A 23554-nucleotide genomic window follows, 5' to 3' on the forward strand; every position below is an offset into this window, starting at 1 on the left:
CTGAGAGGTCCTCAGAGGCGCACACTCTCCAAAAGACAGCAGGACATCTCCTCCCTCCAGCATGGAGAGGCATAATTGAGACAGAATGGCAGGTAGAACTGAGACGCACGGCTGGAAGGAGAGGCTGAATTCAGACAGAATTTTAGATCAACAGAGCTTTCTCTGCACTCCAACAGCTGGACACCCTGCAGCTACACTACATCCATGAGTCACTCGCAGTCCCCAGATTAACACATCTAACAAAGACAGATGGATAAAGGGTCAGTGACAAAATTTCATCTTTGTTACAGACAAACAGTTTAGTGATTATATAAGTATCATTGTTTACAATGTCCAAAAGCTGAGAGCAATCTTAAAGATGTGGAAAAATGGGTGCTTAATTGTTTTGAACTAACTTTGTTTTTACTTAACTTGACAGATAATACTTTATTAAAGGTGTAAATCCAAATAAATGTACGTAAAGTAGACTTTCATGTCTATGCCTTTTGATCTTTACACTTTGCATTTGTCAAATTAAAAGTTTTTCTGCACCTTTTAATGAGCAATTCCAGCGTTATGGATGTGAAATTTACAGTAAAAACTTGAAAGTATATGTAAACGTTATATTAAAACATTTGTTCATATTTTCCAAAACAACTAACCAGAGTTATGGGATCAGAAAAATATCAATCTGTATACAAATGTTATGTTTTAAATGAGGAAATGGGTTATGAATGTGACCAAAAACAGTCTGTGAGTTTACAGTACAAACATACTTTGTAAAAATTACATAAATTAAACTGCACAACCCTAAAGAAACAATGCTATTCAAAAGGATAAGAGTTGGCTCTCCATAAAACAAAAGCGATTGATTTTTATTTTTATTTTATATTTTTGTGTTAATTGAGGAAAAAGCTTCGTTATGGATGTGATAGATGTGAAATTGCTACTTGTGTGACTTTGATAAATCAAATAAAAATGTTTGAAATCATTTACTGCAAAATATCTACCAAAACTTACAAAGGATTTTGCCATTTTGGTGGAAACTATATTTTTTCATGGTAAGGTTGACATTTACATTTGCTCTAATCTATTATTTTAATAATGATTTGTTATTTTTTATAGAAATGTTTTTTTTTCTAGGTGTTGACTAACCTAAGTACATGTTAAATATTGACTACAATTTGACAACTTTACCACCGCATACAATTACAATTATGCAATTATAAATATTTTAAAGTGCAAGTCATGCAATTCAACTTTCAACAGCATATTTGTACTAATCTTTACACTTTAATTGTATTTCAAACTGTTATACTACCTCTACAATAACTATAATACACTGTAATTAAATTGTTTTCAAAAACATGTCAAACTGACCTTCAGTATATTTTTTAAAGCATGTTTAATTTAAACCCTGCAAAAGTGTGTCTGTCTTTTAAAGAGGAGGATTCATTTCCAATCATTTTTGGTTGGAAAAAAAGAAGAAAAAAAACTTAACCTTTCAATGATATTCAATTAATCCTCCAAATTAATTTTGTTTTCAGATATTTTGGTAGACATATCTGACTATGTATTATTCTTTCTAAATAAAAAAAATTACTATCACAGATTTACACAATGATTTAAAGAAAACACTAACTCAAATATTATTTAGCCTATAAATAGTTTATATAGCAAAATCTCAAAATCTTGTCAGACCTATTTAGACCAAGAATAATTAGAACAACTCTGTTTAAGGATCACAGTCCAGCTCTGAAAAATAAGTAAACTTAAGTATCATTTTAAACATTTCTATTAAGCATTTATTATAAAAAAAAAAAAAAAAAAAAAAACATAAAAAATGTAATACAATAAAACTTAGTTTTACCACTTTTTCTTTTACATATTTTAATAAATCTAAAGAATAAGTATGTCATTTCATGTTTACCTAATTATAAATCTGTTACATGGAATGAAAAATATATTTTTTGACATTTTATTTCCCAAAGCAGTATCTGAAACACTAAAGCAGGCATCTTACTTTTAAATATGCTTTTATGAATAGAAAATTAAACCAAAATGGATCTTTAACCAAAAAAATCTATTAAGATAAAAAAGATAAGAACCTACACAGAGGAAAGGAGATAAAATCCTATAAGGACAAAAACACAAACACACAACAGGTCAAAAGTTTGAGGTCAGTTTTTTTTTTTTTATGTTTTTTTTTTTAAGAAAAATAATTCTGTTAACCAAGGTGACATTTATTAAATGTAAAAAATTGCTAAATATTTGTTAATTTTAAAAAACTGCTTTCTTTTTGTATGTATTCAAATGAAATTATTACTCCAGCCATTATTGCTTTTATTACTATTACCATTAATAAGAATATTATTAATAAAAATAACAGTAATAATAACAACTAATATTAAGAGTGATTTCTGAAGGATCATGTGACTTTGAAGACTGGAGTAATGAAGCTGAAAATTCAACTTTAAAATCACCGGAATAAATTAAATTATGAACTACATTTGAACAGTTATTTTATAGTGCAATAACATTTTACAATTGTACAATTTTGTAATGAAATAAAAACAGCCTTGGTGAGCAGGAGAAGCTTATTTTAAGACATTTTAATAACCGACTTACCCCAAACTTTTGACTGGTAGTATAATTCTTCAATTCATTTAACAAACACAACAGCAAAAAAAAAATACATTAAACAATGTATTTAGCAATTAAGACAACCTTTTAAAATCTTGTTTCAATCTAAACTATTCTCTTTAATTTGCCCACAGCACAACCTGTTCACCTTTCTATGTCGGGAAAGATGGGAATAAAAGATCTGAAAGAGTCATGATGGAGAACGCTTGCCTAGAACAGCACCGCAAGAAAAAGTCCTAATTCAATTTGCTTTCAAGTGGAAATGAATCTAAATGGGAAAATCAAGGCAAGCTGGCAGCCTGAATATTGAAAGCATCTGAAAAATGAGGCAAAAGCACACACGTGCAAATAGTTTCTCATCGCTAATGTCAGAAAGCACAAAAGTGCTATTTATCAACTATTTATTACTAAGCTCTTGCTGTTGTCTCTAGCCCGGTTGGACTCCTTTGAGGCCATGAGCAGAATATGTTATCTAGTGTCAAATTTCCCTACATGAGCTTTCCCAGAAATCAAGCCCAGTTCAGTCAAGCCTTCAAATACCTGCTGTGCAGCTCGGGTAAATCACATCAATGAAACATCCATCTACTGTACTCAAAAAAGACCCCCAAAAACAGAATGATCTCATCTTTTAAAACCACATTCATACTGACAGATGACTTCAGCTGTGAAAAAGTCAACATGAAACACAATTCACAACCTATTCACTTCAGCAGTGTGGAATATTTATGTGTGACGGAATATTCAATGAAGAGAAAGTAGGACGAGACTTGGATCATGACAGTTGTGTATTGCAAATGAGAACATGTGAAAGGAATGCTGTCTGAAACACCGCAGGTACCCACATTTGAGTAGATTTTTTTACTGGAGACTAAAGGTTTTGCTTGATTTCAGGAACAGCTCAAATGGATCACAATCAATGTCAACATCAAAGGGTTACTTCACCCAAAAAATGAAAAATGTCAATAATTACTCACTCTCGTGTCGTTCCAAACTAAAGCTTAACGATGAATTGTAAATAAAATTGCATTTACAATTTAGCAAAAGCTGCGATTGTCTTGCACAGGAAATCTGAGTAAAGTACAGTTTTGTGATAAGTAGTAAATTTACTTCGAAGACCAGAGTCTTTCATGCAGATGAAATTTCCTCAGGTCTTTGGATAATCATGCATTCAGACGTTAATGTCCAAACACGTCTTTATATAAGTTTAGTATTGTTTATGCAGATGAAATATAACACAGACAACACGATTTAAATATTTTGCAGTTGGCTAGATATTAACTAAGTCATACAAACATCTTTACCGATGCCTCTCTAATTGATGGTTGGTCAAGCGTATCAATCATGTTTGTAGTTTATTTATGCTTTTCACCCACGTTTGTAGTTCTAATTGAATTCACGTCCAACGAGCAGTGTACTGTGGCCAATATCAGTGGTTAGAGCATGGAGGGTTCTACAATTCTAATTTTAACCAGAAATAGTAAACCATCCTGGATCCTTTGGCATACTCTTTTTGAAATACTATGATTTAGGACATACTAGCTCTATTTTCAAATACTACTAATAATAATAATACATTTTATTTGTAATGCGCTTTTCTTAAACTCAAAGCGCTACAGGCAAAAATACTAGCAACACAAGGCAAGCAAACAGCACAACAATAAAAGATGCAATTAAACAATAAAAATATAAACCATAAGACTGATAAAAAAAAAGTTAACAAAATGATCATCCTAAAGTTAAAAGCAATGCTAAAAAGTTGAGTCTTAAAAAGTTTCTTAAAACAGTCCAGAGAGGCAGCATTCCTAATGCTAATGGGGAGTGCATTCCACAGCTTAGGCGCACTGTGAGAAAGCCCTCCCACCCATGGTCTTAAGTTAACTCCGTGGCTGATACAAGGTAAGTCCCGATGCAGAACGAAGACTGAATATTAACTAGTATTTAGGATGGATAGTATGTGAATTGGGACGCACCACAGGAAATGCCAATCGATGGCAAATCTCTATAGCATAGGATAAACATAGGATATAATTGCTTCCATTTGATTCAACAAGATTAATAAACAAATGACCCCGACAACATATGGTTTATCAGAGTTCTTCATATAATATTTTCCTGATAAAATGTATGTAATGATGCAATGCCTTTGTCACTGTTTAAAAATGCTATTATATAAATATGTTGCATGATTTATTTTGTGTAAGAAGACGCATCATTTCACAGGACACTGGATTAAAGCTATGAAGTATATTTTTGACAAAAAACGTCATTATACAGTATGTGGTATTTGTTTGTGCTTTCATGTTTAACACTACCAACATTTACTACAGCCATATTCCAACCCCCCGATACCTTCATTAAACTTCTGAATACAAATGAAGACATTCTAGATAAAATCCGAGAGCTCTCTCTCAACCAGAAAAATGACTTTATTCAATAGGAATCTATTCAAGCTGCAAGACTTTTTAAATAGTTTCTTCTCAGGATTAACTGCTGATTTAATGCTGTTTTACAAATTTGACTATTTGAGTCCACTATTTGTTTAAGAGAACTGAGTGGCTAACAGTGCGGTCAGAGTTGCACTTACACTGCAGAGGGTCTTTCAGTGTTGGGTGCAGGAGAGCTCTGGGGGTCCCATGGAACAGATTCAGCCTAAAAAGAAACATGGTTGTTAATAGTAATAATTAAAAAAAGACCAAAATATTATGTTCTAAACATTGTGCAACAGATCAAATAAACACCACCAGTAATGTACGTGATCAGTAGGTTTTATTTAACACAAATGTTTTAAATCAATAAGAAAATACTAAAGTAAAAGTTGGGTAACGCTTTAGTTTAGGTCATAATTCCTGATTACCTGCCTATTGTTAGGATATTAACTGTTCATTAGTAGTTATAAATTATGATCTTATTCTACCCAACTACCACCTAACTAGCTAATTAGTAGTTTATTAAGCTAGTAGTGTTAGTGTGACCTAAACCAAGTGTCACCAAAATTAATGATGCTTTTGAATTGTCCATCGACCAAAAAAAAACACACTTGAATCATATTTTATGATTCACATCTTGTATCCTTTTCCAACTCACGTTAAATTTTAAAAGATAGGTAATGATTTAACAATTTACTAATGCTTAATAAGGGTGTCACGATCCTCCAAATCCTCGATTCGATTACATTTTCGATTCTAAACGCACGATTCGATTCGATTTTCGATCATGAATAATTAATTAATTAATGACCAATTAATTATTTGTAGCCTACTGTTTAAACTACCTGACCTGGATGGTCTTTGTTTAACCCATAAACAAATCATACAGTAAATAAATAAAGGCAAGTTACACACATAATTACCACCTGTCAATCACTTTTTCTGCGGGACTCGTGAATAGGCAGTGATCTGTGTCGTTATAATGGCGTCGGTAAAAAAGACGCACAACCAACAGGAACCAGCCAACAGTATCTGAGGTGTTCGCTAAAATGACTAAGTACAAGTGAGTGAAAGATTGAAGCAGTCCTCTGACTGCCTGGACCTGCTGTCTCGAGCGCAAGGCTGTATGTGCGTCTGTGTCTGTGTGGTCACGTGATGTGCATTTTCAGAGGCAGAGAGGAAGGAGGGCTGCTCAGAAATGCCACACGCCACTGTGGATGTCAAATCGTTGTCGTTCTAAAATGCCATTTAAAAACAAAGACAGTGTAAACAGGGCCTGAGTGTGTACTTTTCGCAAGCGGATTTGCAACGGGGGGCAGGCGGAGGATTGCGATGCCGGTGTTGTCTATTGGATGAACCATACGTAATACGTACATAGCAGAGCTTGCAAAACTGTGTTTTTTTGTCGACAACAGAACGTAACTCACTGGAAATCCAAAATGCTTAAACACCGGCGACTTCATTGAAAGAGGAGAGGGTTTAAGTTCTCTCGACGGGTCTCCTGCTTCTGCAGTTTAACAAGCACTTCAGCAAGCCTGTTTTTTTCCCGCTTGCCAAGCCAAGCTGACATGGGGGCGTGGCAGCATCGACGATTCTATTTTTTGATTCGATAATCGAAATTGAGCATAAATTTCAATCGATTTCGATTAAAAATCGAAATCGTGACACCCCTTATGCTTAATAAATTATTCATAGCAATAGTAGTTATTATAAAGTGTTACAAAAAATATATATATAAAAGAATATTTTTTTTATTTAGATTTCATAATATGTAATAACATAACTCTGCCACCAACTGGACTAGAAGCCACAGCATGCACCGCGCACACACACACACCTGTTCCTAATCTCGTCTGATTGCGAACACTCAGAGCTGAAGCTGTTTAAGGATCCAAAACACAAACTATTCATACACCCCTTTGCTTACACACATGGTTGAGTGTTGTTTGTTTGTTTTATTAGTTAAAACAAACCTGTAACTCTATGTAGTATTTTCATTTCCTTGTCTAGCTGTGTTTTTTGATTCTTCTGTTTTATGTTATCTACTCCTAGCCTTGTTCCTAGTTTATCTGATCTTTCTCTGGTTTTGACGACATGCCCGTTTATCGACGACGACTTCCGGATTATCTATATATACCCAACTGCTCCTGTTGTAAACCCTTGCCTGATTTACAATAATTGTAAATAAATCCACATTTGGATTCGCACCACTGTGAAAGCCTCCTTCAGTTACAAGCACTTAATTTTCTAAAGTATAATGAATGAAATTCTTTGCAAAAAATGTCATAAGCCAAAATAAACTCAAGAAAAAAGTAAGAACTGTTCCAACTCATTTCTGAAGTCAGATATGCTGTATCTGCTGTTGAACAGATTATCTTCATTGTTCAGTGTGACACAGAGAACATGAAATTACAGAGTCATTAAAAGAGTTATGAGAGCTACACAATCAGCTCTTTCTTCAACTGAATAGCAAGCCAATTATAACAAACCCACTTTACTCGTTACTGCTTCCAGAATTTGCTTCATGGTCAATAAGACTTACAGGAGTTTCATCTTTCTCACTCAAGAAAATGTCCATTGTGTACTCTTGTGAGGTAATGACCATTACCTGTCCTCCCCCTGAGAGACGCTGGACTCTGCGTGACCTGTGAAGAGCTGGAGGAGTCCAAAACCTGACCCCACTGCTTCCTGGGTACCGTCTGCCCGGGTAGACAGAGACACCAGCTCTACCACTGCCATCACTGAGCTCAAACACAGGGAAGTGTGAAAGTACACAACCTATAGAAAGACAAAGGCAGGGTTACACTTTTTATAACAGAGGAAGTGATGTTTGTTTGGAAAATGGAAAAAGTATTTCAATAGCGCTTTTGGTGGTACACACTGTTTTAAAGTAGCTGTATAGAGAGCCATGATGTTATAGGGACAACTGACACAAATAAATATTCCTCCTTCGCTGGTTCCAAACCTGTACACACTTTTTTTAACAAAAAAAGAAGATATTTTGTGTAGAACCAAACAATTGATTGTAGCTGTTGACTTCTATTGTATTTTTCTCTCACCTACTATGGAAGTCAAAGGCTACCGCCAACTTTCTGGTTAATACCATGCTTCAAAATGTCTTCCTTTGATTTCAACAGAGTAAGTAAGAAACTCATAAAGGTTTGGAACAAATGTAGGGTGAATAAACAGGAGAGCGGCCATTTTTGGGTAAACTACTTCTTTAGTATTTATAATATCCATTATATTTTAATATCTAATAAAGTACCTTTCCTTCATATTTGGTCTGATATTCTAGTTTAGAGCTCAATGTAGAGCTGTGCAATACAAACAGCCAAGCTTTGCTATACAATACTCTATTTGTTGCTTTATGTAATTATAGCAAATAGAAAAATTAAGCTATAAAAAAGATTAAATTCAGCACTACAATGAAGGGTGTGTTGCCATTTATGATATAATTTTGAAAATATGTGCTTTTTGATTACAGCACTGTCTAAAAAAAGCTTGATAGTATTATACCTTTGAAAATGATCACTTTATTGATCTTTTAAAGAGTAAACCAAATATAAACCAATCACAATATAAACCTATACAAAGCCAATCACATTGGAGCAACTCAATGCATTTATGCATGTAGACATGGTCAAGATGATCTGCTGCAGTTCAAACTGAGCATCAGAATAGGGAAAAAAAAAGTGATTTAAGTGACTTTGAACGTGGCATGGTTGTTGGTGCCAGACGGGCTGGTCTAAGTATTTTAGAAACTGCTGATCTACTGGGATTTTCATGCACAACCCTCTCTAGGGTTTACTGAAAATGGTCCGAAAAAGAGAAAATATCCAGTGAGCGGCAGTTCTGTGGGTGCAAATGCGTTGTTGATGCCAGAGGTCAGAGTAGAATGGCCAGACTGGTTCTAGTTGATAAAAAGGCAACAGTAACTAAAATAACCACTCAATACAACCGAGATATGCAGAAGAGAATCTCTGAACGAGCAATACATCCAACCTTGAGGCAGATGGGCTACAGCAGCAAAAGACCACCACGGGTGCCACTACTGTCAGCTAAGAACAGGAAACTGTGACTACAATATTATTATATTTTATTTTCTTAGCAAACTATGGGCACTTTATTACCAATTGAGCATCATGTCAACGCCACAGCCTACCTGAGTATTGCTGCTGACCATGTCCATCCCTTTATCACTACGGTGTGCCCATAATCACCAGATCTCAATTCAATAGAGCACCTTTGGGATGCGGTGGAACAGGAGAATTGCATCTATGGAGTTGCAGACAACAAATCTGCAGGAACTGCGTGATGCTAGCAAGTCCATATGGGCCAAAATCACTGAGGAAGATTTCCAGTACCTTGTTTAATCTATGCCACAAAGGATTAAGGCAGTTCTGATAGCAAAAGTGGGTCTAACCCAATACCAGAAAGGTGTACCTAATAAAGTGACCATTGAGTGTATAATCACAGAGGGTTTTTTTTTTCAAGTTCATTCACATTGAGATGTAATTCTGCTTGTGCAGCAGAACCGGAGGTATTGTTATGTATGTCCACAACACAAGGCCTGAGGGAAGAATTACCCAAGAGCAATACTTAGGGTTAGGAGTTCAGAAAAAGTCCTAGAAACCCCCCTAACCTTACATTCAAGCAATAATAAAAGTGCTACTTGCTTTGACAAACACCACTAATAAAAACAGCACACAAAGAAATCTGAGGTGAGAAGGTGAGAAAACAGAGAGAGAAACACAAGGTTATGAACATAAAAAATATGGCATAAAGTGAGAAACTATGTAGGAGGAAGATTAAACCTGCAAAAAGGAGCTAAAGAAATGTCTAGACATAATGATTTGTTTTTTAAAAAAAGCACACAGAGTCCTGGTCTGACATCCTGTGGTTCTCGGAAGAATCTGGCCGGGGATGTCTGAGAAAGCGCAGGTCATCTCTCACGATTTACACCAGCTCAAACTGTCTCTGCAGAAATGACAAATCTCTCATACACGCACGGGTTCTCTCCCAGACTGTTTAGCCCAAGGAAATACTCATTTCCCAGAATAACAATCTTTTCTCACTTAAAGCTTTGAAGCCAAACGAGAGATGCAGGCGCCCATTAAAGTCTAGCAAACACTGAAGCAGTTTAACAATTATAAGAAACACCTACTAACACCACACCAATCAATAACAACAGCAGCGCTCATTATGCAGAAGGGGCTTCTAGGAAAAATAACAATACAACTTGATCTACACAAACATCAAAGAAAAGAATTCTGCGAAATCGGCTAAAGAGCACAGCATAATCAATACTAGCACCCTGCACACGCAGCACAGCAAGACACGTTTACTTAGGTCATTTGTATGCATTATTCAAACTCGGTTATACATCTGAAAACCAATAAGACGACCTTGTCTTTGTCATGTAACTGTAATTAGGAGACTATGTTTTCACAGCCTGATTAAAAGAGATAGCTGCCATGTTTTAAGTGGTGGAGGATTGTACAGGTTTGTTTGTTGTGTTGTGCAAAATTCCAAAAACCTGCATTTTTCTGCCTTATTTTAATGCTTAAAGGTGACAAAGTGTGTATTGATGCGTTGTGTTAAATTGTGTTTTTGAATCCTACATAGGTGATATGTGGCTTAGACAACTGTAAAATTCCTGATACGCTCATTTATAACCAGAGGAATTACCCCTAAAATTAAAAGTTTGATTTTGATCATATTTGGAACAGTCATGAATATTAATAAACACTGCTCTGATGCTCTACAACAGTTTTTTCAGTGGATTTTACACTCACAAGAAAAAATGGTGTTTGAAGCTTACGGTATGTCATTTTCATGTACTGAACTCTTACTGTCATTATATTCCCATTCTATTGTACCTTTAAAGTCCGTGAGACCTTAAATTTTGCTATGTTTATTTTGCTCGAAAACAAAGTACAGTTAAATTCCTTAGAACATGAGAACAGTCTGATAAGGAGAAAAGACACCACTGGGTGACACTGCTGTAAGCTGAGAAAAGGAAATTGAGAGTACAATTCACCAAAATCTAGCAATTAAAAAAGATTGATTGCTGCTAAAAACTTCAGATAGGTTTAAAATGAGGCATAAATGACATGAAAACATAGATTCATTCTACCTTGTATCGACAATTCAGACTAGTAGAGGTGTATCATAATGGGGAGATTTTTTCTTGGTGCACTTAGTACCATCTGGGCTTTGTTTAAATGTCACAGTACGGCTGATCATGTTCATCCCTTTTTGACCACAGTGGACACATATTGTGATGCTACTTCCAGCAGGATAATGTGCCATATGTCACAAAGCTCAAATCCCAAACTGCTTTCTTGTACATGACAATAAGTTCACTATACTCAAACCGCCTCTGCAGTCACTAGATTTCAATGCAATAGAGCACCTTTGGGATGTGGTAAAATGGCAGATTTATCTATCTTGCAGATCTATCAAACCTGCAGTATGCGACAATGTTCATATAGACTGTAATCACTGTTTCTAACACCAGTCCAAAAAAAGAATGAAGCCAGTTCTAAAGGCAAAAAAGGTACTAACATATAAATAAACCTTTTACACAGGAGAACCTTCAATGAAAAATTCTACCATAATGTCCTTCCCTGTGACAGTCACTGTATTTCAATTCCTGAGTCTTCAGATCATAAATCTTTAATGGAGCCTACAGCCCTTTATGCTTGGAAAATTCAAGCTCCTAAAATATCTCTCTACAAAGATTTAAATCTGTCCATTTACAAGTGATTCAACAGCATCCAGAAGTGCTCCAGATGATTTTATTTATTTTTTTGAGGGGGGTTGGATATGTGGGTCGATGATGCTTGAGTCTTAAAATCAGACCACAAGAGCTTCTGCTAAGTTTGGGTTGTGTGGGTTGAAAGGGTTTTAAACATGAGGATGCATAGCAGAGGTCGTGCCATTGTTTGAATTCACACTACTTACAGGCAGTAAAGTAGGATATAATAAAGTACAGGTTCATAGAGATCATTTAAAAAAACGAAACTCAAAAATTATTAAATAAAAACATAGGTGCTTCTGAAGTGGATTGATTCAAGATTTTTGTACTACAAATGCTAAAGAAATCAGAATTATTAGCCCCCTTTTGATTTTTTTCTCTCATTTTCTTGTCAACTTAGTCCCTTTATTAATCCAGGGTCACCACAGCGGAATGAACCGGCAACTTATCCAGCAGGTTTTTATGCAGCGGATGCCCTTCCAGCCGCAACCCATCTCTGGGAAACATACACACACACACGCACACACACACACACACACACACACACACACACACACACACAATGGACACTTTAGCCTACCCAATTCACCTGTACCGCATGTCTTTGGACTGTGGGGGAAACCGGAGCAAACTCCTCACACAAACACCATCTGAGCCGAGGTTTGAACCAGCAACCCAGCGACCTTCTTGCTGTGAGGCGACAGCACTACCTACTGCGCCACTACGTCGCCCCCTTTTGATTTTTTTTTTCTTTTTTTAAATATTTGCTAATTATTACCAGAGCAAGGAAATGTTCACAGTATTTCCTATAACTTTTACCTCTGGAAAAAGTCTTTTTTTTTTTTTGGTTAGAATAAAAGCATTTTTTAATATTTTTAAAGCCATTTTAAGGTCAATATTATTAGCCCCCTTAAGCTGTATTCTTTTTCGATAGTCTTCAGAACAAACCAACATTACAGTAACTTGTCTAATTACCTAATGTAACATGACAGTGTAATGCTGGACAACAGAGTGAGGATCCTTATGCAAGTATTGAACATGATGGTCAGGCAAACAAAGGTCAGTACAGAAATTAAAACAGATGCGTATGGGCAATCTAGAGTAGTCAAAATAGCAGGCAAGTGGTCAGAAGTCAGGCAGCATACAGGAATGATTAAACAAAACAAAGCAAGGTCTAAGGCAAGGGAAAATGCATCCTACTGTTCCCTTACAGGATACAAGACACAGCAACTGTGTGTGTGTCTGTGCTCTTTTAAATAGTCCATGAATCAGTTTATGAGCAGCTTCAGCAGTGTGTCTAATCAAGAGACTAGGAGCAGATGTGCATGTGTGATGCATGACTGGATCTTTAGTTCATAACCAGATTTGTAGTTTGCATGAATGTGAATGATATCCAGTGAACTATGGTGGTTAGATCGCTGGTGATAGTGACACCTAACTTGCCTAGTTTACCTTATTAATTTAGTTAAGCCTTTAAATTGCTCTTTAAGCTGTATAGAGGGGACTTGAAAAATATCTAATGAAATATTATGTACTGTCATCATGGCAAAGATAAAAAAAATCAGTTATTAGAAATGAGTTGAAAAAATCTTCTTTTAGTGAAACAGAAAATGGGTGAAAAAATAAACAGTGGGGCTAATAATTCACTTCAACTGTGAGTAATAAAAATAAGTTTTTACCTACTGCTTATAAAAACAATCTACTTCCTTATCAAACCCTCCCAGAAATCATACCATGCTGAAAAATTGTCTATATGCTGGAGAAAATGAGGAAATCAAAAGGCTAATCACTATCACATTTTCTGGGACTCCTCGGTTATTAAAAAATATTGTAAAGAAATACACAATGCTTTACAAAATATCTTTGAATCTGTGATGCCCTTTGATTGTAATGTTTTTTGGACATATACCTGAGGAATGCTTAAAAAAGGGTATGTATTTAATGAATAGTTGATTAGTGGCTGTCAAAAAGAGCATTACCAAAAATGGTTGTCACAAGAAAGTCCTACCCTAAATGCATGAATGGAAATTGCAATGGAAATTTATAAAATGGAGCAAATTACCACATTTGTAAATAAGAAAATGGAACAATTTATTTCATCCTGGGAAAAACTGACCAATTTCGCAACATCCTATAGACCTGAACCTTTTTGCTGACCTAAAATCGGAAGGATCACTCCATACATGTGCATAGTTTTTGTTACTGATGTGTATGTATATCTTATTTTACTTGTTTATTTATTTTTACTTATTATTTTACTTTTTCATTTTATTTATTTATTTACATTTTTTATCATTATTATGTATAACATTAGTGTACATGCGCACAAAAAGGAAAGCATATATTGCTGAAAGAGAAAGTGCATGTACAGAATTTGTGCTTATATTTGTGAGTGTATTCAGATGTGTGATCTCTGACATGTATCTGATGTAAGTGTAAAACCATTAGATAAAATAAAAAATAAATAATTAAAATAAAATTTGGGGGATTTGGGGAATCTACAAAAAATGTTACATCACTTTTAAAATGTACTACCTTCCAAAATCCAATGAGTTTATGGTCCATAAGATAAAACCTCCCTTAAGGCATTTCAAAAAGCAAAGGCTGAGGAATATCAGATTTCATTTTAAGTTATATAGCTGTTACAGTCTTGCTAGATCGAAATGCCTCTGAAGGTCAAACTCTATATTTCATATTTCAACTCTTCTGCATCAGTGTGTTCCAGCATGAAACAGGGGTCATGCAAAATTCAAAACAAAGCAAACTTCTCAAAAATGTCTCCTTTCATCTCTTTACCTGTCTTCTTATAACCTATGACATGTTCTTGTTTTGTTCTTACTCTGAACTTCAAATGAACCGAAGGGAGCCAGTAAACATTCTTATATGGATCTGTACTCCAAGTGTTTGCTTTCAAGTGGAAATAATGATTATTCAAAGTGTGGCTAAGATAATTTCCTCGGCTCATCATCAGCGACACTGGTTTCATCAGAGGTTTGGATATATATAATATTTCAGATGTAAATGGTAGTATCTTTTCTCTTTCACTCCCACTTTAAGACTGCGCTCACTGCTATAGAAACTGATGAGAAAAATCACATCAATGATAACGTCTTTTAAATCCATTTTTCTACAACGCACACTATCATGGGAGACCAAATATCTTTTGAATGTTCTCAAGACGCAGTGGACTGTTGATTAAGATTTGAAGAATAGTGTCTTTGCTTCTCTTAAATGCACACAAGTTATGATTTATTCTGTACTTGGTTCTGATATAAACATTGGATTCTATTAAAAAGCTGGTTTGGGTATGGATAAACAGACCAGTACTGATAGTGTATTTATTATAATGTTACAGCCGATTCCATAGTATTTTGTGTAAATAAATTAACAGAACATTAACAATTGTGATTTATAACATTAAAAAGTTCAGTATACAAATATTTTACTAATTGATTTTGAGATTAATTACCAGGGCTGCACAATATTAGAAAAATCTGACATTGCGATATTTTATTTTTCTACGATATATATTGCGATATTGAGTATAATTTCACCAGATGAAATGAATACAATGAATTTTGATGATTTTATAAGGGAGACCATCTTCAAAAGATGATACTGTACAAATAAAGTGCACAGTGCTTTATGATTATTTTGGACATTTAGCAATATTCAGATAGACAAATTTAATAATCAAATGTAAAATAACACTGTAGTTTTTATCATATATTTATTACATAAATACAATAAATCTTTCTTAAAGTTAGAAATGTCATTCCTTATGCCTGGATACTTTAATCTGACTTATAAAAAATGCTCAGTTGCAGGTACAGCTCCTAGTCACTTACAATACCAGTTCAACAGCGAAGATCCTGCGGTGAGATTATTGCAGATGCACATATTGCGCTGAATGCTGAAACGATGTATTGTGCAGCTCTACTAATTACTTTGACTATTAGACAAATACTACTACACTAAAATTATTTTATAGTAAAGTTGCAACTGATACAAAATGCGGGCGACGCAATGGCGCAGTAAGTAGTGCTGTCGCCTCACAGTAAGATGGTCGCTGATTCGAGCCTCGGCTAGGTCAGTTGGCGTTTCTGTGTGGAGTTTGCATGTTCTCCCTGCGTTCATGTGGGTTTCTTCCAGGTGCTCTGGTTTCCCCCTACAGTCCAAAGACATGCTGTACAGGTGATTAGGGTAGGCTAAATTGTCCATAGAGTATGAGTGTGAATGATTGTGTGTGGATCTTTCCCAGAGATGGGTTGCGGCTGGAAGGGCATCCTCTGTGTAAAAAAACATGTGCTGGATAAGTTGGCAGTTCATTCTGCTTTGGCAACCCCTGATTAATAAAGGGACTAAGCCGAAAAGAAAATGAATGAATAAACACCTCTGGAGTGAATTTAAGCCTTAATTTATGATTGCTTGTGGTTGGTCCTGGACGAATCCTAAGTCACTATAAATACCCTAAATTCCAAAAGCCATATTCGTTTTGAAGAATCCCCCCTTCCACCTCCTCCTTTCCTAGATGGGTGGCATAGTGGCCCAGTGGTTAGCACTGTTGCCTCACATCAAGAACGTCACTGGTCCTAGTCCTTACCAAGCAGTCATTTCCGTGCAGAGTTTACATGTTCTCTCCGTGCTCACATGGGTTTCCCCCGGGATCCCTGGTTTCCTCCCACTGTCCTAAAACATGCAACGCAGGATATTTGACTAATCCAAATCGGCAGCATAGACATGCACCTATTAAGTAGTTATTTCATAAGAGCAATCAATATCTGTTCATTAGCTATAGCAGGGGAGTTCTAGAGACCTACCTGAGCTCAAACTCCCCTCTCGCCTTGCAAACGGGAGGGAGCCCCGGGCTAGAGGATCTTATGACAGCATGCCAAACAAGCTTTATAATCAATCATTAGCTAAGTGTGAACTCTTGAAAATATTTTAAATGACAATCATATGACAGAACATGGCTTTCTGTGGAGTCTAAGAGTATTCAAATACAAAAATGAAACGTAAAATAAAATGGTCATCATTACATAAATAATTTTATACATTGTTAAACAAATAGTATATTTTATAATTTAATAATTAATGATTAAGCTAAACCTGCGATGTAATTATTGCGGATACATTGCAATATCGATGCTCAAACGATATATTGTTCAGCCCTAATAACAACATTTCCACAATATTTAGATATTTAGATTAACTTTTAATATGCTCACTTTAAAGTCTATCCTATATATATATATATATATATATATATATATATATATATATATATATATATATATATATATATATATATATATATATATATATATATATATATATATATATATATATACACACACATATGTAATAAAAGTGAGCATATTAAAAGTTCTTCTAAGTGAAATATTCAAGAAAATATTACATACAATCAAACATCTAGAATACCAAAAGAAAAATGCATTCAAAACAAATCCCCAGTGATCTAATATTGACATACGCTTTGATCAAGCGCAGTTTAAGGTTAGCATTTTCAAACCCTCACGTATTCAAAAGGCTTGAACACGTCCAATTTTTGGAGCCTCTGACTCTCATTAGTGGCTAATAATCTGTAAACCGTGAATCCATTCGATGCTGAGGCGAGAACACTAGCTTAAAGACTGGACAGGCTGGCATTTCAAAACCCAAACACTTATCACACAATCAAGACCCCTAATTCTTTGCCAACCCCACAAACCCTCATAAAAATAAATAGGCTTCAGAAATGCTGGAGGAGATGCTGAGATTATCATTACGCAAATCTCCCCTCTCCTGCTCTTCACTAGCCAATCAGCAGACAGAGGATTCGGCTTCTGATCCGCTCTGCCAGAAATAGTTTGCACTCGTTTAGACGCACCCCCCAAAAAAAACGCAGTCAACAAATCATTAGTCGGGAACGAGTTGTGAAATATCCCTGTAAAATTCACAAGGGCAGCAAGTCCCAGTAAAGAAGCATTACAACATCGGTGCAGGTTTGAGGTTGTCATGCATAGAGAGAGGGATTATTGCTGGGCTCTTCTGTTGTTATGGGCTCATTAACAAAAAATGGGACCTTTTGAAGTACCGAGTTCAAGACTCTGTGAAAATGTTGCATTAGAGCTGCGAAAGTAACATGGCATATAAGTGCGTGTGTGTGTGTGTGTGTGTGTGTGTGTGTGTGTGTGTGTGTGTGTGTGTGTGTGTGTGTGTGTGTGTGTGTATGAGAGGGAGAGAATCAAATGTATAAGCAGCAGAAAGCAGATAACAAAACACAGGCTCCAGGGACTCTAACTAACCTTGTGAAAGTGAATCATTGAGCGCAGGGCTCTTGCCGAGGGGCTTCTGCTGTCTGCTACTGCAGTCCAGTAGATGAGAAGCGGGAACGCTGCTGGTCTGGTAATATCTGAACATGGCATCTCACTGCTCGCTGATGGGGAAAATATCAGCTACTATAGGGCTGACAAAGTTTAGCTGTTAACTTTAACTTTATAAAGCACTTAACTGTGTTCATGTAAGTCAACATTTGACATGAACTTAACATAACAATGTAAAAATAACCCATTACCACCATTAATACAGGATAACCATTAATAATGTTTACTAAAACTAAATCTCTGAAATAAAACAAAATATAATCCATGAATAAAAAAAGTGCAATAGTTTTGGTTTTTTTCAGTTAATATTAGAAGTGGTGAGAAAACAAATGAAGAGTTCAGATGCAAAAACCTCTAAATGCCATGTGAAATTTTCCTCTAAAATGAGCATTTCAATCAGGCTCCTGTGTGTATGTTTGGTAATATCACTTTTATGGCAAAGAATAAGTCCTTTTCCTAGTCTTTAGGATGAAATATCTCAACATAAACAATGGAGGCTGAGAAAGAATGTTTATTTTCGATGGAAATTGCAGACGGCTCTTAGAGGTTTTTGCATCTGAACTCTTCAAATATACCCTTGGCCTATTTTAGCTATATTTGGTGTGAGTGATGATGCAGAATTATCTAAAAATCAACGTACAGTCATTAGATTTACATTCTCCAGCCACTTTATTAAGTACACCTTACTAGTACCGTGTTAAACCCCCTTTTGCCTTTAGAACTGCCTTAATCCTTCCTGGCATGATTCAACAAGGTACTGGACATTTCCCTCAGAGATTTTGGTCCATATTGACATGATAGCATCAAGCAGTTGCTGCAGATTTGTCGGCTGCACATCCATGATGCGAATCTCCCATTCCACCACATCCAAAAGGTGCTCTATTGGACTGAGAGCTGGTGACTGTGGAGGCCATTTGAGTACAGTGAACTCATTGTCCTGTTCAAGAAACCATTCTGAGATGATTTGTGCTTTATGACAGGGCACATTATACTGCTGGAATTAGCCATCAAAAGATGGGTACACTGTGGTCATAAGGAGATGGACATTTTCTGTAAATCCTAAAGATGGTTGTGCATGAAAATTCCAGTAGATCAGCAGTTTCTGAAATACTCAGACTAGCCTGTCTAGGACCAACAACCCTGCCACGTTCAAAGTAACTTAAATCAACTTTCTTCCCCATTCTGATGCTCGGTTTGACTGCAGCAGATCATTTTGATTATGTCTACATGCCTAAATTCATTGAGTTGCTGCTATGTGATTGGCTGATTAGAAATTTGCGTTAACGGGCAGTTAGACAGGTGTACCTGATAGAGTGGCCGGTGAGTGTATAACCATTTTGGCGCATAGATTGATTTTACTGAATTAGAAATGAAAAGATCCCCCGTTGCTCCACATTAATGAAAAATGCCATGTCTTGCCAGCAACTTGAGAAGCTAAGACTTAAAAATAAAAATGTCTATGTAATATAAAATCCATTTATTAAGTACTTCAACAAGAGAGCAGTGATTGAACCCTATAAACACCTCAATGCATCCACTTATTTAGTTTAAAAAGGATTTTTAGAAAACCCACTTTTCTCTGTATTTATTTTTTAGTTCTCTTATACAAAATTAGCATGATGCTACTTTTTGTTGAAAGAAAAAGTATATGTAAAAAATATAATTTAATGTAAAAAATAAAAAAAGCTTAAAAAGTTCAATAGTTACAATGTTATTTTATTTTTATTACAATATTCTTTTACCTTTGCCACCACAAGAATAAGTTAAAATAATATTGTTGATATTTACTCTTCTAAATCACAATATTACTGTATTTATTTATTGCATTTCAAAAAAAAAAATGTTAAAATGGTTTTAAAAAATCTTACTCATCCCTAATGGTTGAACTGCAGAGTATGAACTTAAAGTATAAATAATGATAAATTAAAAATAATAAATAATTGGCATTTATGAAAAAAGAATAAAACACTTCAAGCTAACATTTTGCAAAAAAAAAGGTTCTACGGTATACAAAATGATGCAATAGATTCCAAAGACTGGCTGTAAAAGTGGCCACTTTTCCTGGCTGGAGAGACTAAATTATGTGGACTGCAAAGGCTCTTCTCTCTGTGATTACGTGCTACAGTGTTTTGTTGTGTAAACGACAAGCACTCCAAAACTGGGCTGCAATGACGCTACACAACTGAACCGAGCAGTGCAGACCAATTATCCGCTGGCCCAACGGACACCATGGTGCAAACCGGTTTTAACTATAGAAACCAGGCCAATTTGTACAAAGCTACACAAACCAGTGGGAAAGCGCAGCATGAGTCGCACGACCCATTTAAATTAGACAAAAAAATCTCTGTTCTAAACCAATAGGGAACCACAAATGGCTGAATGCTTAAGATAGTCGAAAACAAACAAGCACAGAAGTTAAAGCGAGATCTGCACATCAATAAATACGAATCTTATAAAAGAAAACTGTTATTCAGAAATGTGTGCTGGTCAGTGAACAGTGAATAGACAGTGATACTACTGACATTTAGGATGAATGTAAATCTTAGATACTGTTTTTCATTCATTCATTCATTTATTCATTTTCGGCTTAGTCCCCTTTATTAATCTGGGGTTGCCACAGCGGAATGAACCGCCAACTTATCCAGTACGTTTTTACGCAGCGGATGCCCTTCCAGCTGCAACCCATCTCTGGGAAACATCCACACACACTTATTCACACTCATACACTACGGACAATTTAGTCCACCCAATTCACCTGTACCGCATGTCTTTGGACTGTGGGGGAAACCGGAGCACCCGGAGGAAACCCACAGGACACAGAGAGAACATGCAAACTCCACACAGACACGCCAACTGATCCAGGCGAGGCTCGAACCAGCGACCTTCTTGCTGTGAGGCAACAGCACTACCTACTGCGCCACTGCGTCCCCTTAGATACTGTTCTGCCTTTGCTAAAGTTGTGTAATGACAGAATGTGTGAGCAATGGTACATTTAACAAATGCCCTGTGTCAGTTGCTGCAGACGCAGAGTTTTCATGCTGTACTCTCCTGCTGGCAATTTGGGTTTAATATTTCGGGACGGTTTTCACTGTTCCAAAAGTATTTTGCTGCAAATCATGTGCTACAGTGAGAGCAGTACAGATCAATAATTCCAGTGAGGTGCTTTCACAGCAACTGAAAGAAAGCCTTGATTGTTAGCAGTAGCTAACAACGGTTCCAAGCACTACAGAAAAATCTCCTTGATGTCTTTTAAATAAAGATTTCTTGTGTTTTTATGTATGAAGGGTATATTTATTCAGGTTTAACACTGATTATAAATTTCAGAACAGTAACAAATGAAACAATTAAAATAAACTTATGAAATAAATCAGTGTTGCATTAATAGAAATAAACTCCATATGAATATATAAGGTGGCGTAGTGGGTAGCACGTTCGCCTCACAGCAAGAGGGTTGCTGGTTCGAGCCTCGGCTGGGTCAGCTGGCGTTTCTGTGTGGAGTTTGCATGTTCTCCCTGTGTTCGCATGGGTTTCCTCCAGGTTCTCCGGTTTTACCCACAGTCCAAAGACATAGGTGAAATGGGTAAAACAAAATTAATCCTAGTGTCTCTGAATGTGACAGTGTATGGGTGTTTCCTAGTACTGAGTTGCGCTTGGAAGGGCATCGGCTGTGTAAAAACATATGCTGGAATTATTTGCGGGTCATTCTGCTGTGGTGACCCCTGACAAATAAGGGACTTAGCCGAAAATGAATGAATGAATGAATAAATATATAAAGATTATATATAAAAAAAAATTCAGATCTGCCTCCGGTCATGAAGCACATTAAAATGACAAAATATTTCTAGATAAGACCAATCAAATTTAAATAAATAGTTGAATACTTCTGTCATATTTAATTTGATTGTGTCTTTCACAAAACCTAATGCAAAAAACCTGTAGTTATCTAGTTGTCTGTCTTACTTTTGTCTTTTATTCGTTTCTATTTACATCTACACTCACCGGCCACTTTATTAAGTACACCTTACTAGTTCCGAGTTTGACCCCCTTTTGCTTTCAGAACTTTCTTAATCCTTCGTGGCACAGATTCAACATAATACTGGAAAAACTCCTCCAAGAGTTTGGTCTATGTTGAAATGATAGCATCAAGCAGTTGCTGCAGATTTGTCGGCTGCACATCCATGATGCGAATCTCCTGTTCCACCACATCCTAAAGCTGCTCTATTGGATTGACTCTGGTGACTGTGGAGGCCATTTGAGTAGAGTATACTGCGGTCATAAAGGGTCAAACATGGTCAGCAACAATTGGGTCTAATGGGCTCAAAGTGTGCCAAAAAAATGTCCCCCACACCTTTACACCACCACCACCAGCCTGAACCATTAAAACAAGGCAGGATGGATCCATTCTTTCATGCTGTTGACACCAAATTCTGACCCTACCATCCGAATATCACAGAGAAATTGAGACTCAGACCAGGCAATATTTTTCCAATCTTCTATTGTGTAATTTTGGTGAGCCTGTGTTAGCTGACAGGAGTGGCACCCGGTGTGGTCTTCTGCTGCTGTAGCCCATCTGCTTCAAGGTTTGACTTTTTGTGCGTTCAGGGATGCTCATCTGCATACCTCGGTTGTAATGAGTTTGATTAGATTAATGTTTCCTTTCTATCAGCTCAAACCAGAAGTCTCCTCTGACTTCTGACATCAACAAGGCATTTGCGCCCTCAGAACTGCCGCTCACTGGATATTTTCTCTTTTATCTGTAAACCCTAGAAATTGCATGAAAATCCCAGGAAATCATCAGTTTCTAAAATAGCCTGTCTGGCACCAACAACCATGCCACGTTCAAAGTCACTTAAATCACCTTTCTTCCCCATTCTGATGCTCGGTTTGAACTGCGGCAGATCATCTTGACCATGTCTACATGTCTACATGCCTAAATGAATTGAGTTTCTGCCATGTGATTGGCTGATTAGACATTTGTGTTAACGAGCAGTTGGACAGGTGTACCTTATAAAATGGCCGGTGAGTGTATGTTTATCATTTTTGTGATGAACACTGTGTAATGTTGTGATTTACCTTGTACCTACCTTGTTTTGTTCATGGCTTGTGATAAAATGCCCCAAAAGATTTTCACAAATTAAATAGACTACTTTTTTAAAGGTATTACTTGACTGTAGTACCTGTTTACAGTAAATTATGAGATTGTCAGCTTAGAGTTATAAAGTAGAGCTACCCAACAATATAATTCATGTTTTGACTGGATTTCTTCTAATAACAATGTAAATCATGCTTCAAATGGTACCAGCGGGTCTTATTTGGCCATGTTTGTTGTTCATAACAACAAATCAGGCTTCATCTTTGTG

At 36.1% G+C, this 23554-nt stretch overlaps 1 protein-coding gene across 9 annotated transcripts in view; it reads right to left on the reverse strand.

Moving 5' to 3' along the window:
- The window catches only part of nphp4 (nephronophthisis 4), a 296460-nt gene that overhangs the window by 244983 nt on the left and 27923 nt on the right, over positions 1-23554 (reverse strand). For all 9 annotated transcript variants that reach the window (XR_012384296.1, XM_073910322.1, XM_068223140.2 and 6 more), the window contains exons 3-4: positions 7657-7826; positions 5207-5271 (exon numbers count right to left, since the gene is read on the reverse strand). Coding sequence is in view for 8 of the 9 variants with exons in the window: in XM_073910322.1 (XP_073766423.1) it covers positions 5207-5271; positions 7657-7826 (235 nt within the window). In the remaining variant the exon portion in view is untranslated. The remainder of the gene's footprint in view (positions 1-5206; positions 5272-7656; positions 7827-23554) is intronic.

Source organism: Danio rerio, chromosome 8, assembly GCF_049306965.1.
Source record: "Danio rerio strain Tuebingen ecotype United States chromosome 8, GRCz12tu, whole genome shotgun sequence".
In the NCBI taxonomy this organism is placed as follows: Eukaryota; Metazoa; Chordata; class Actinopteri; order Cypriniformes; family Danionidae; genus Danio; species Danio rerio.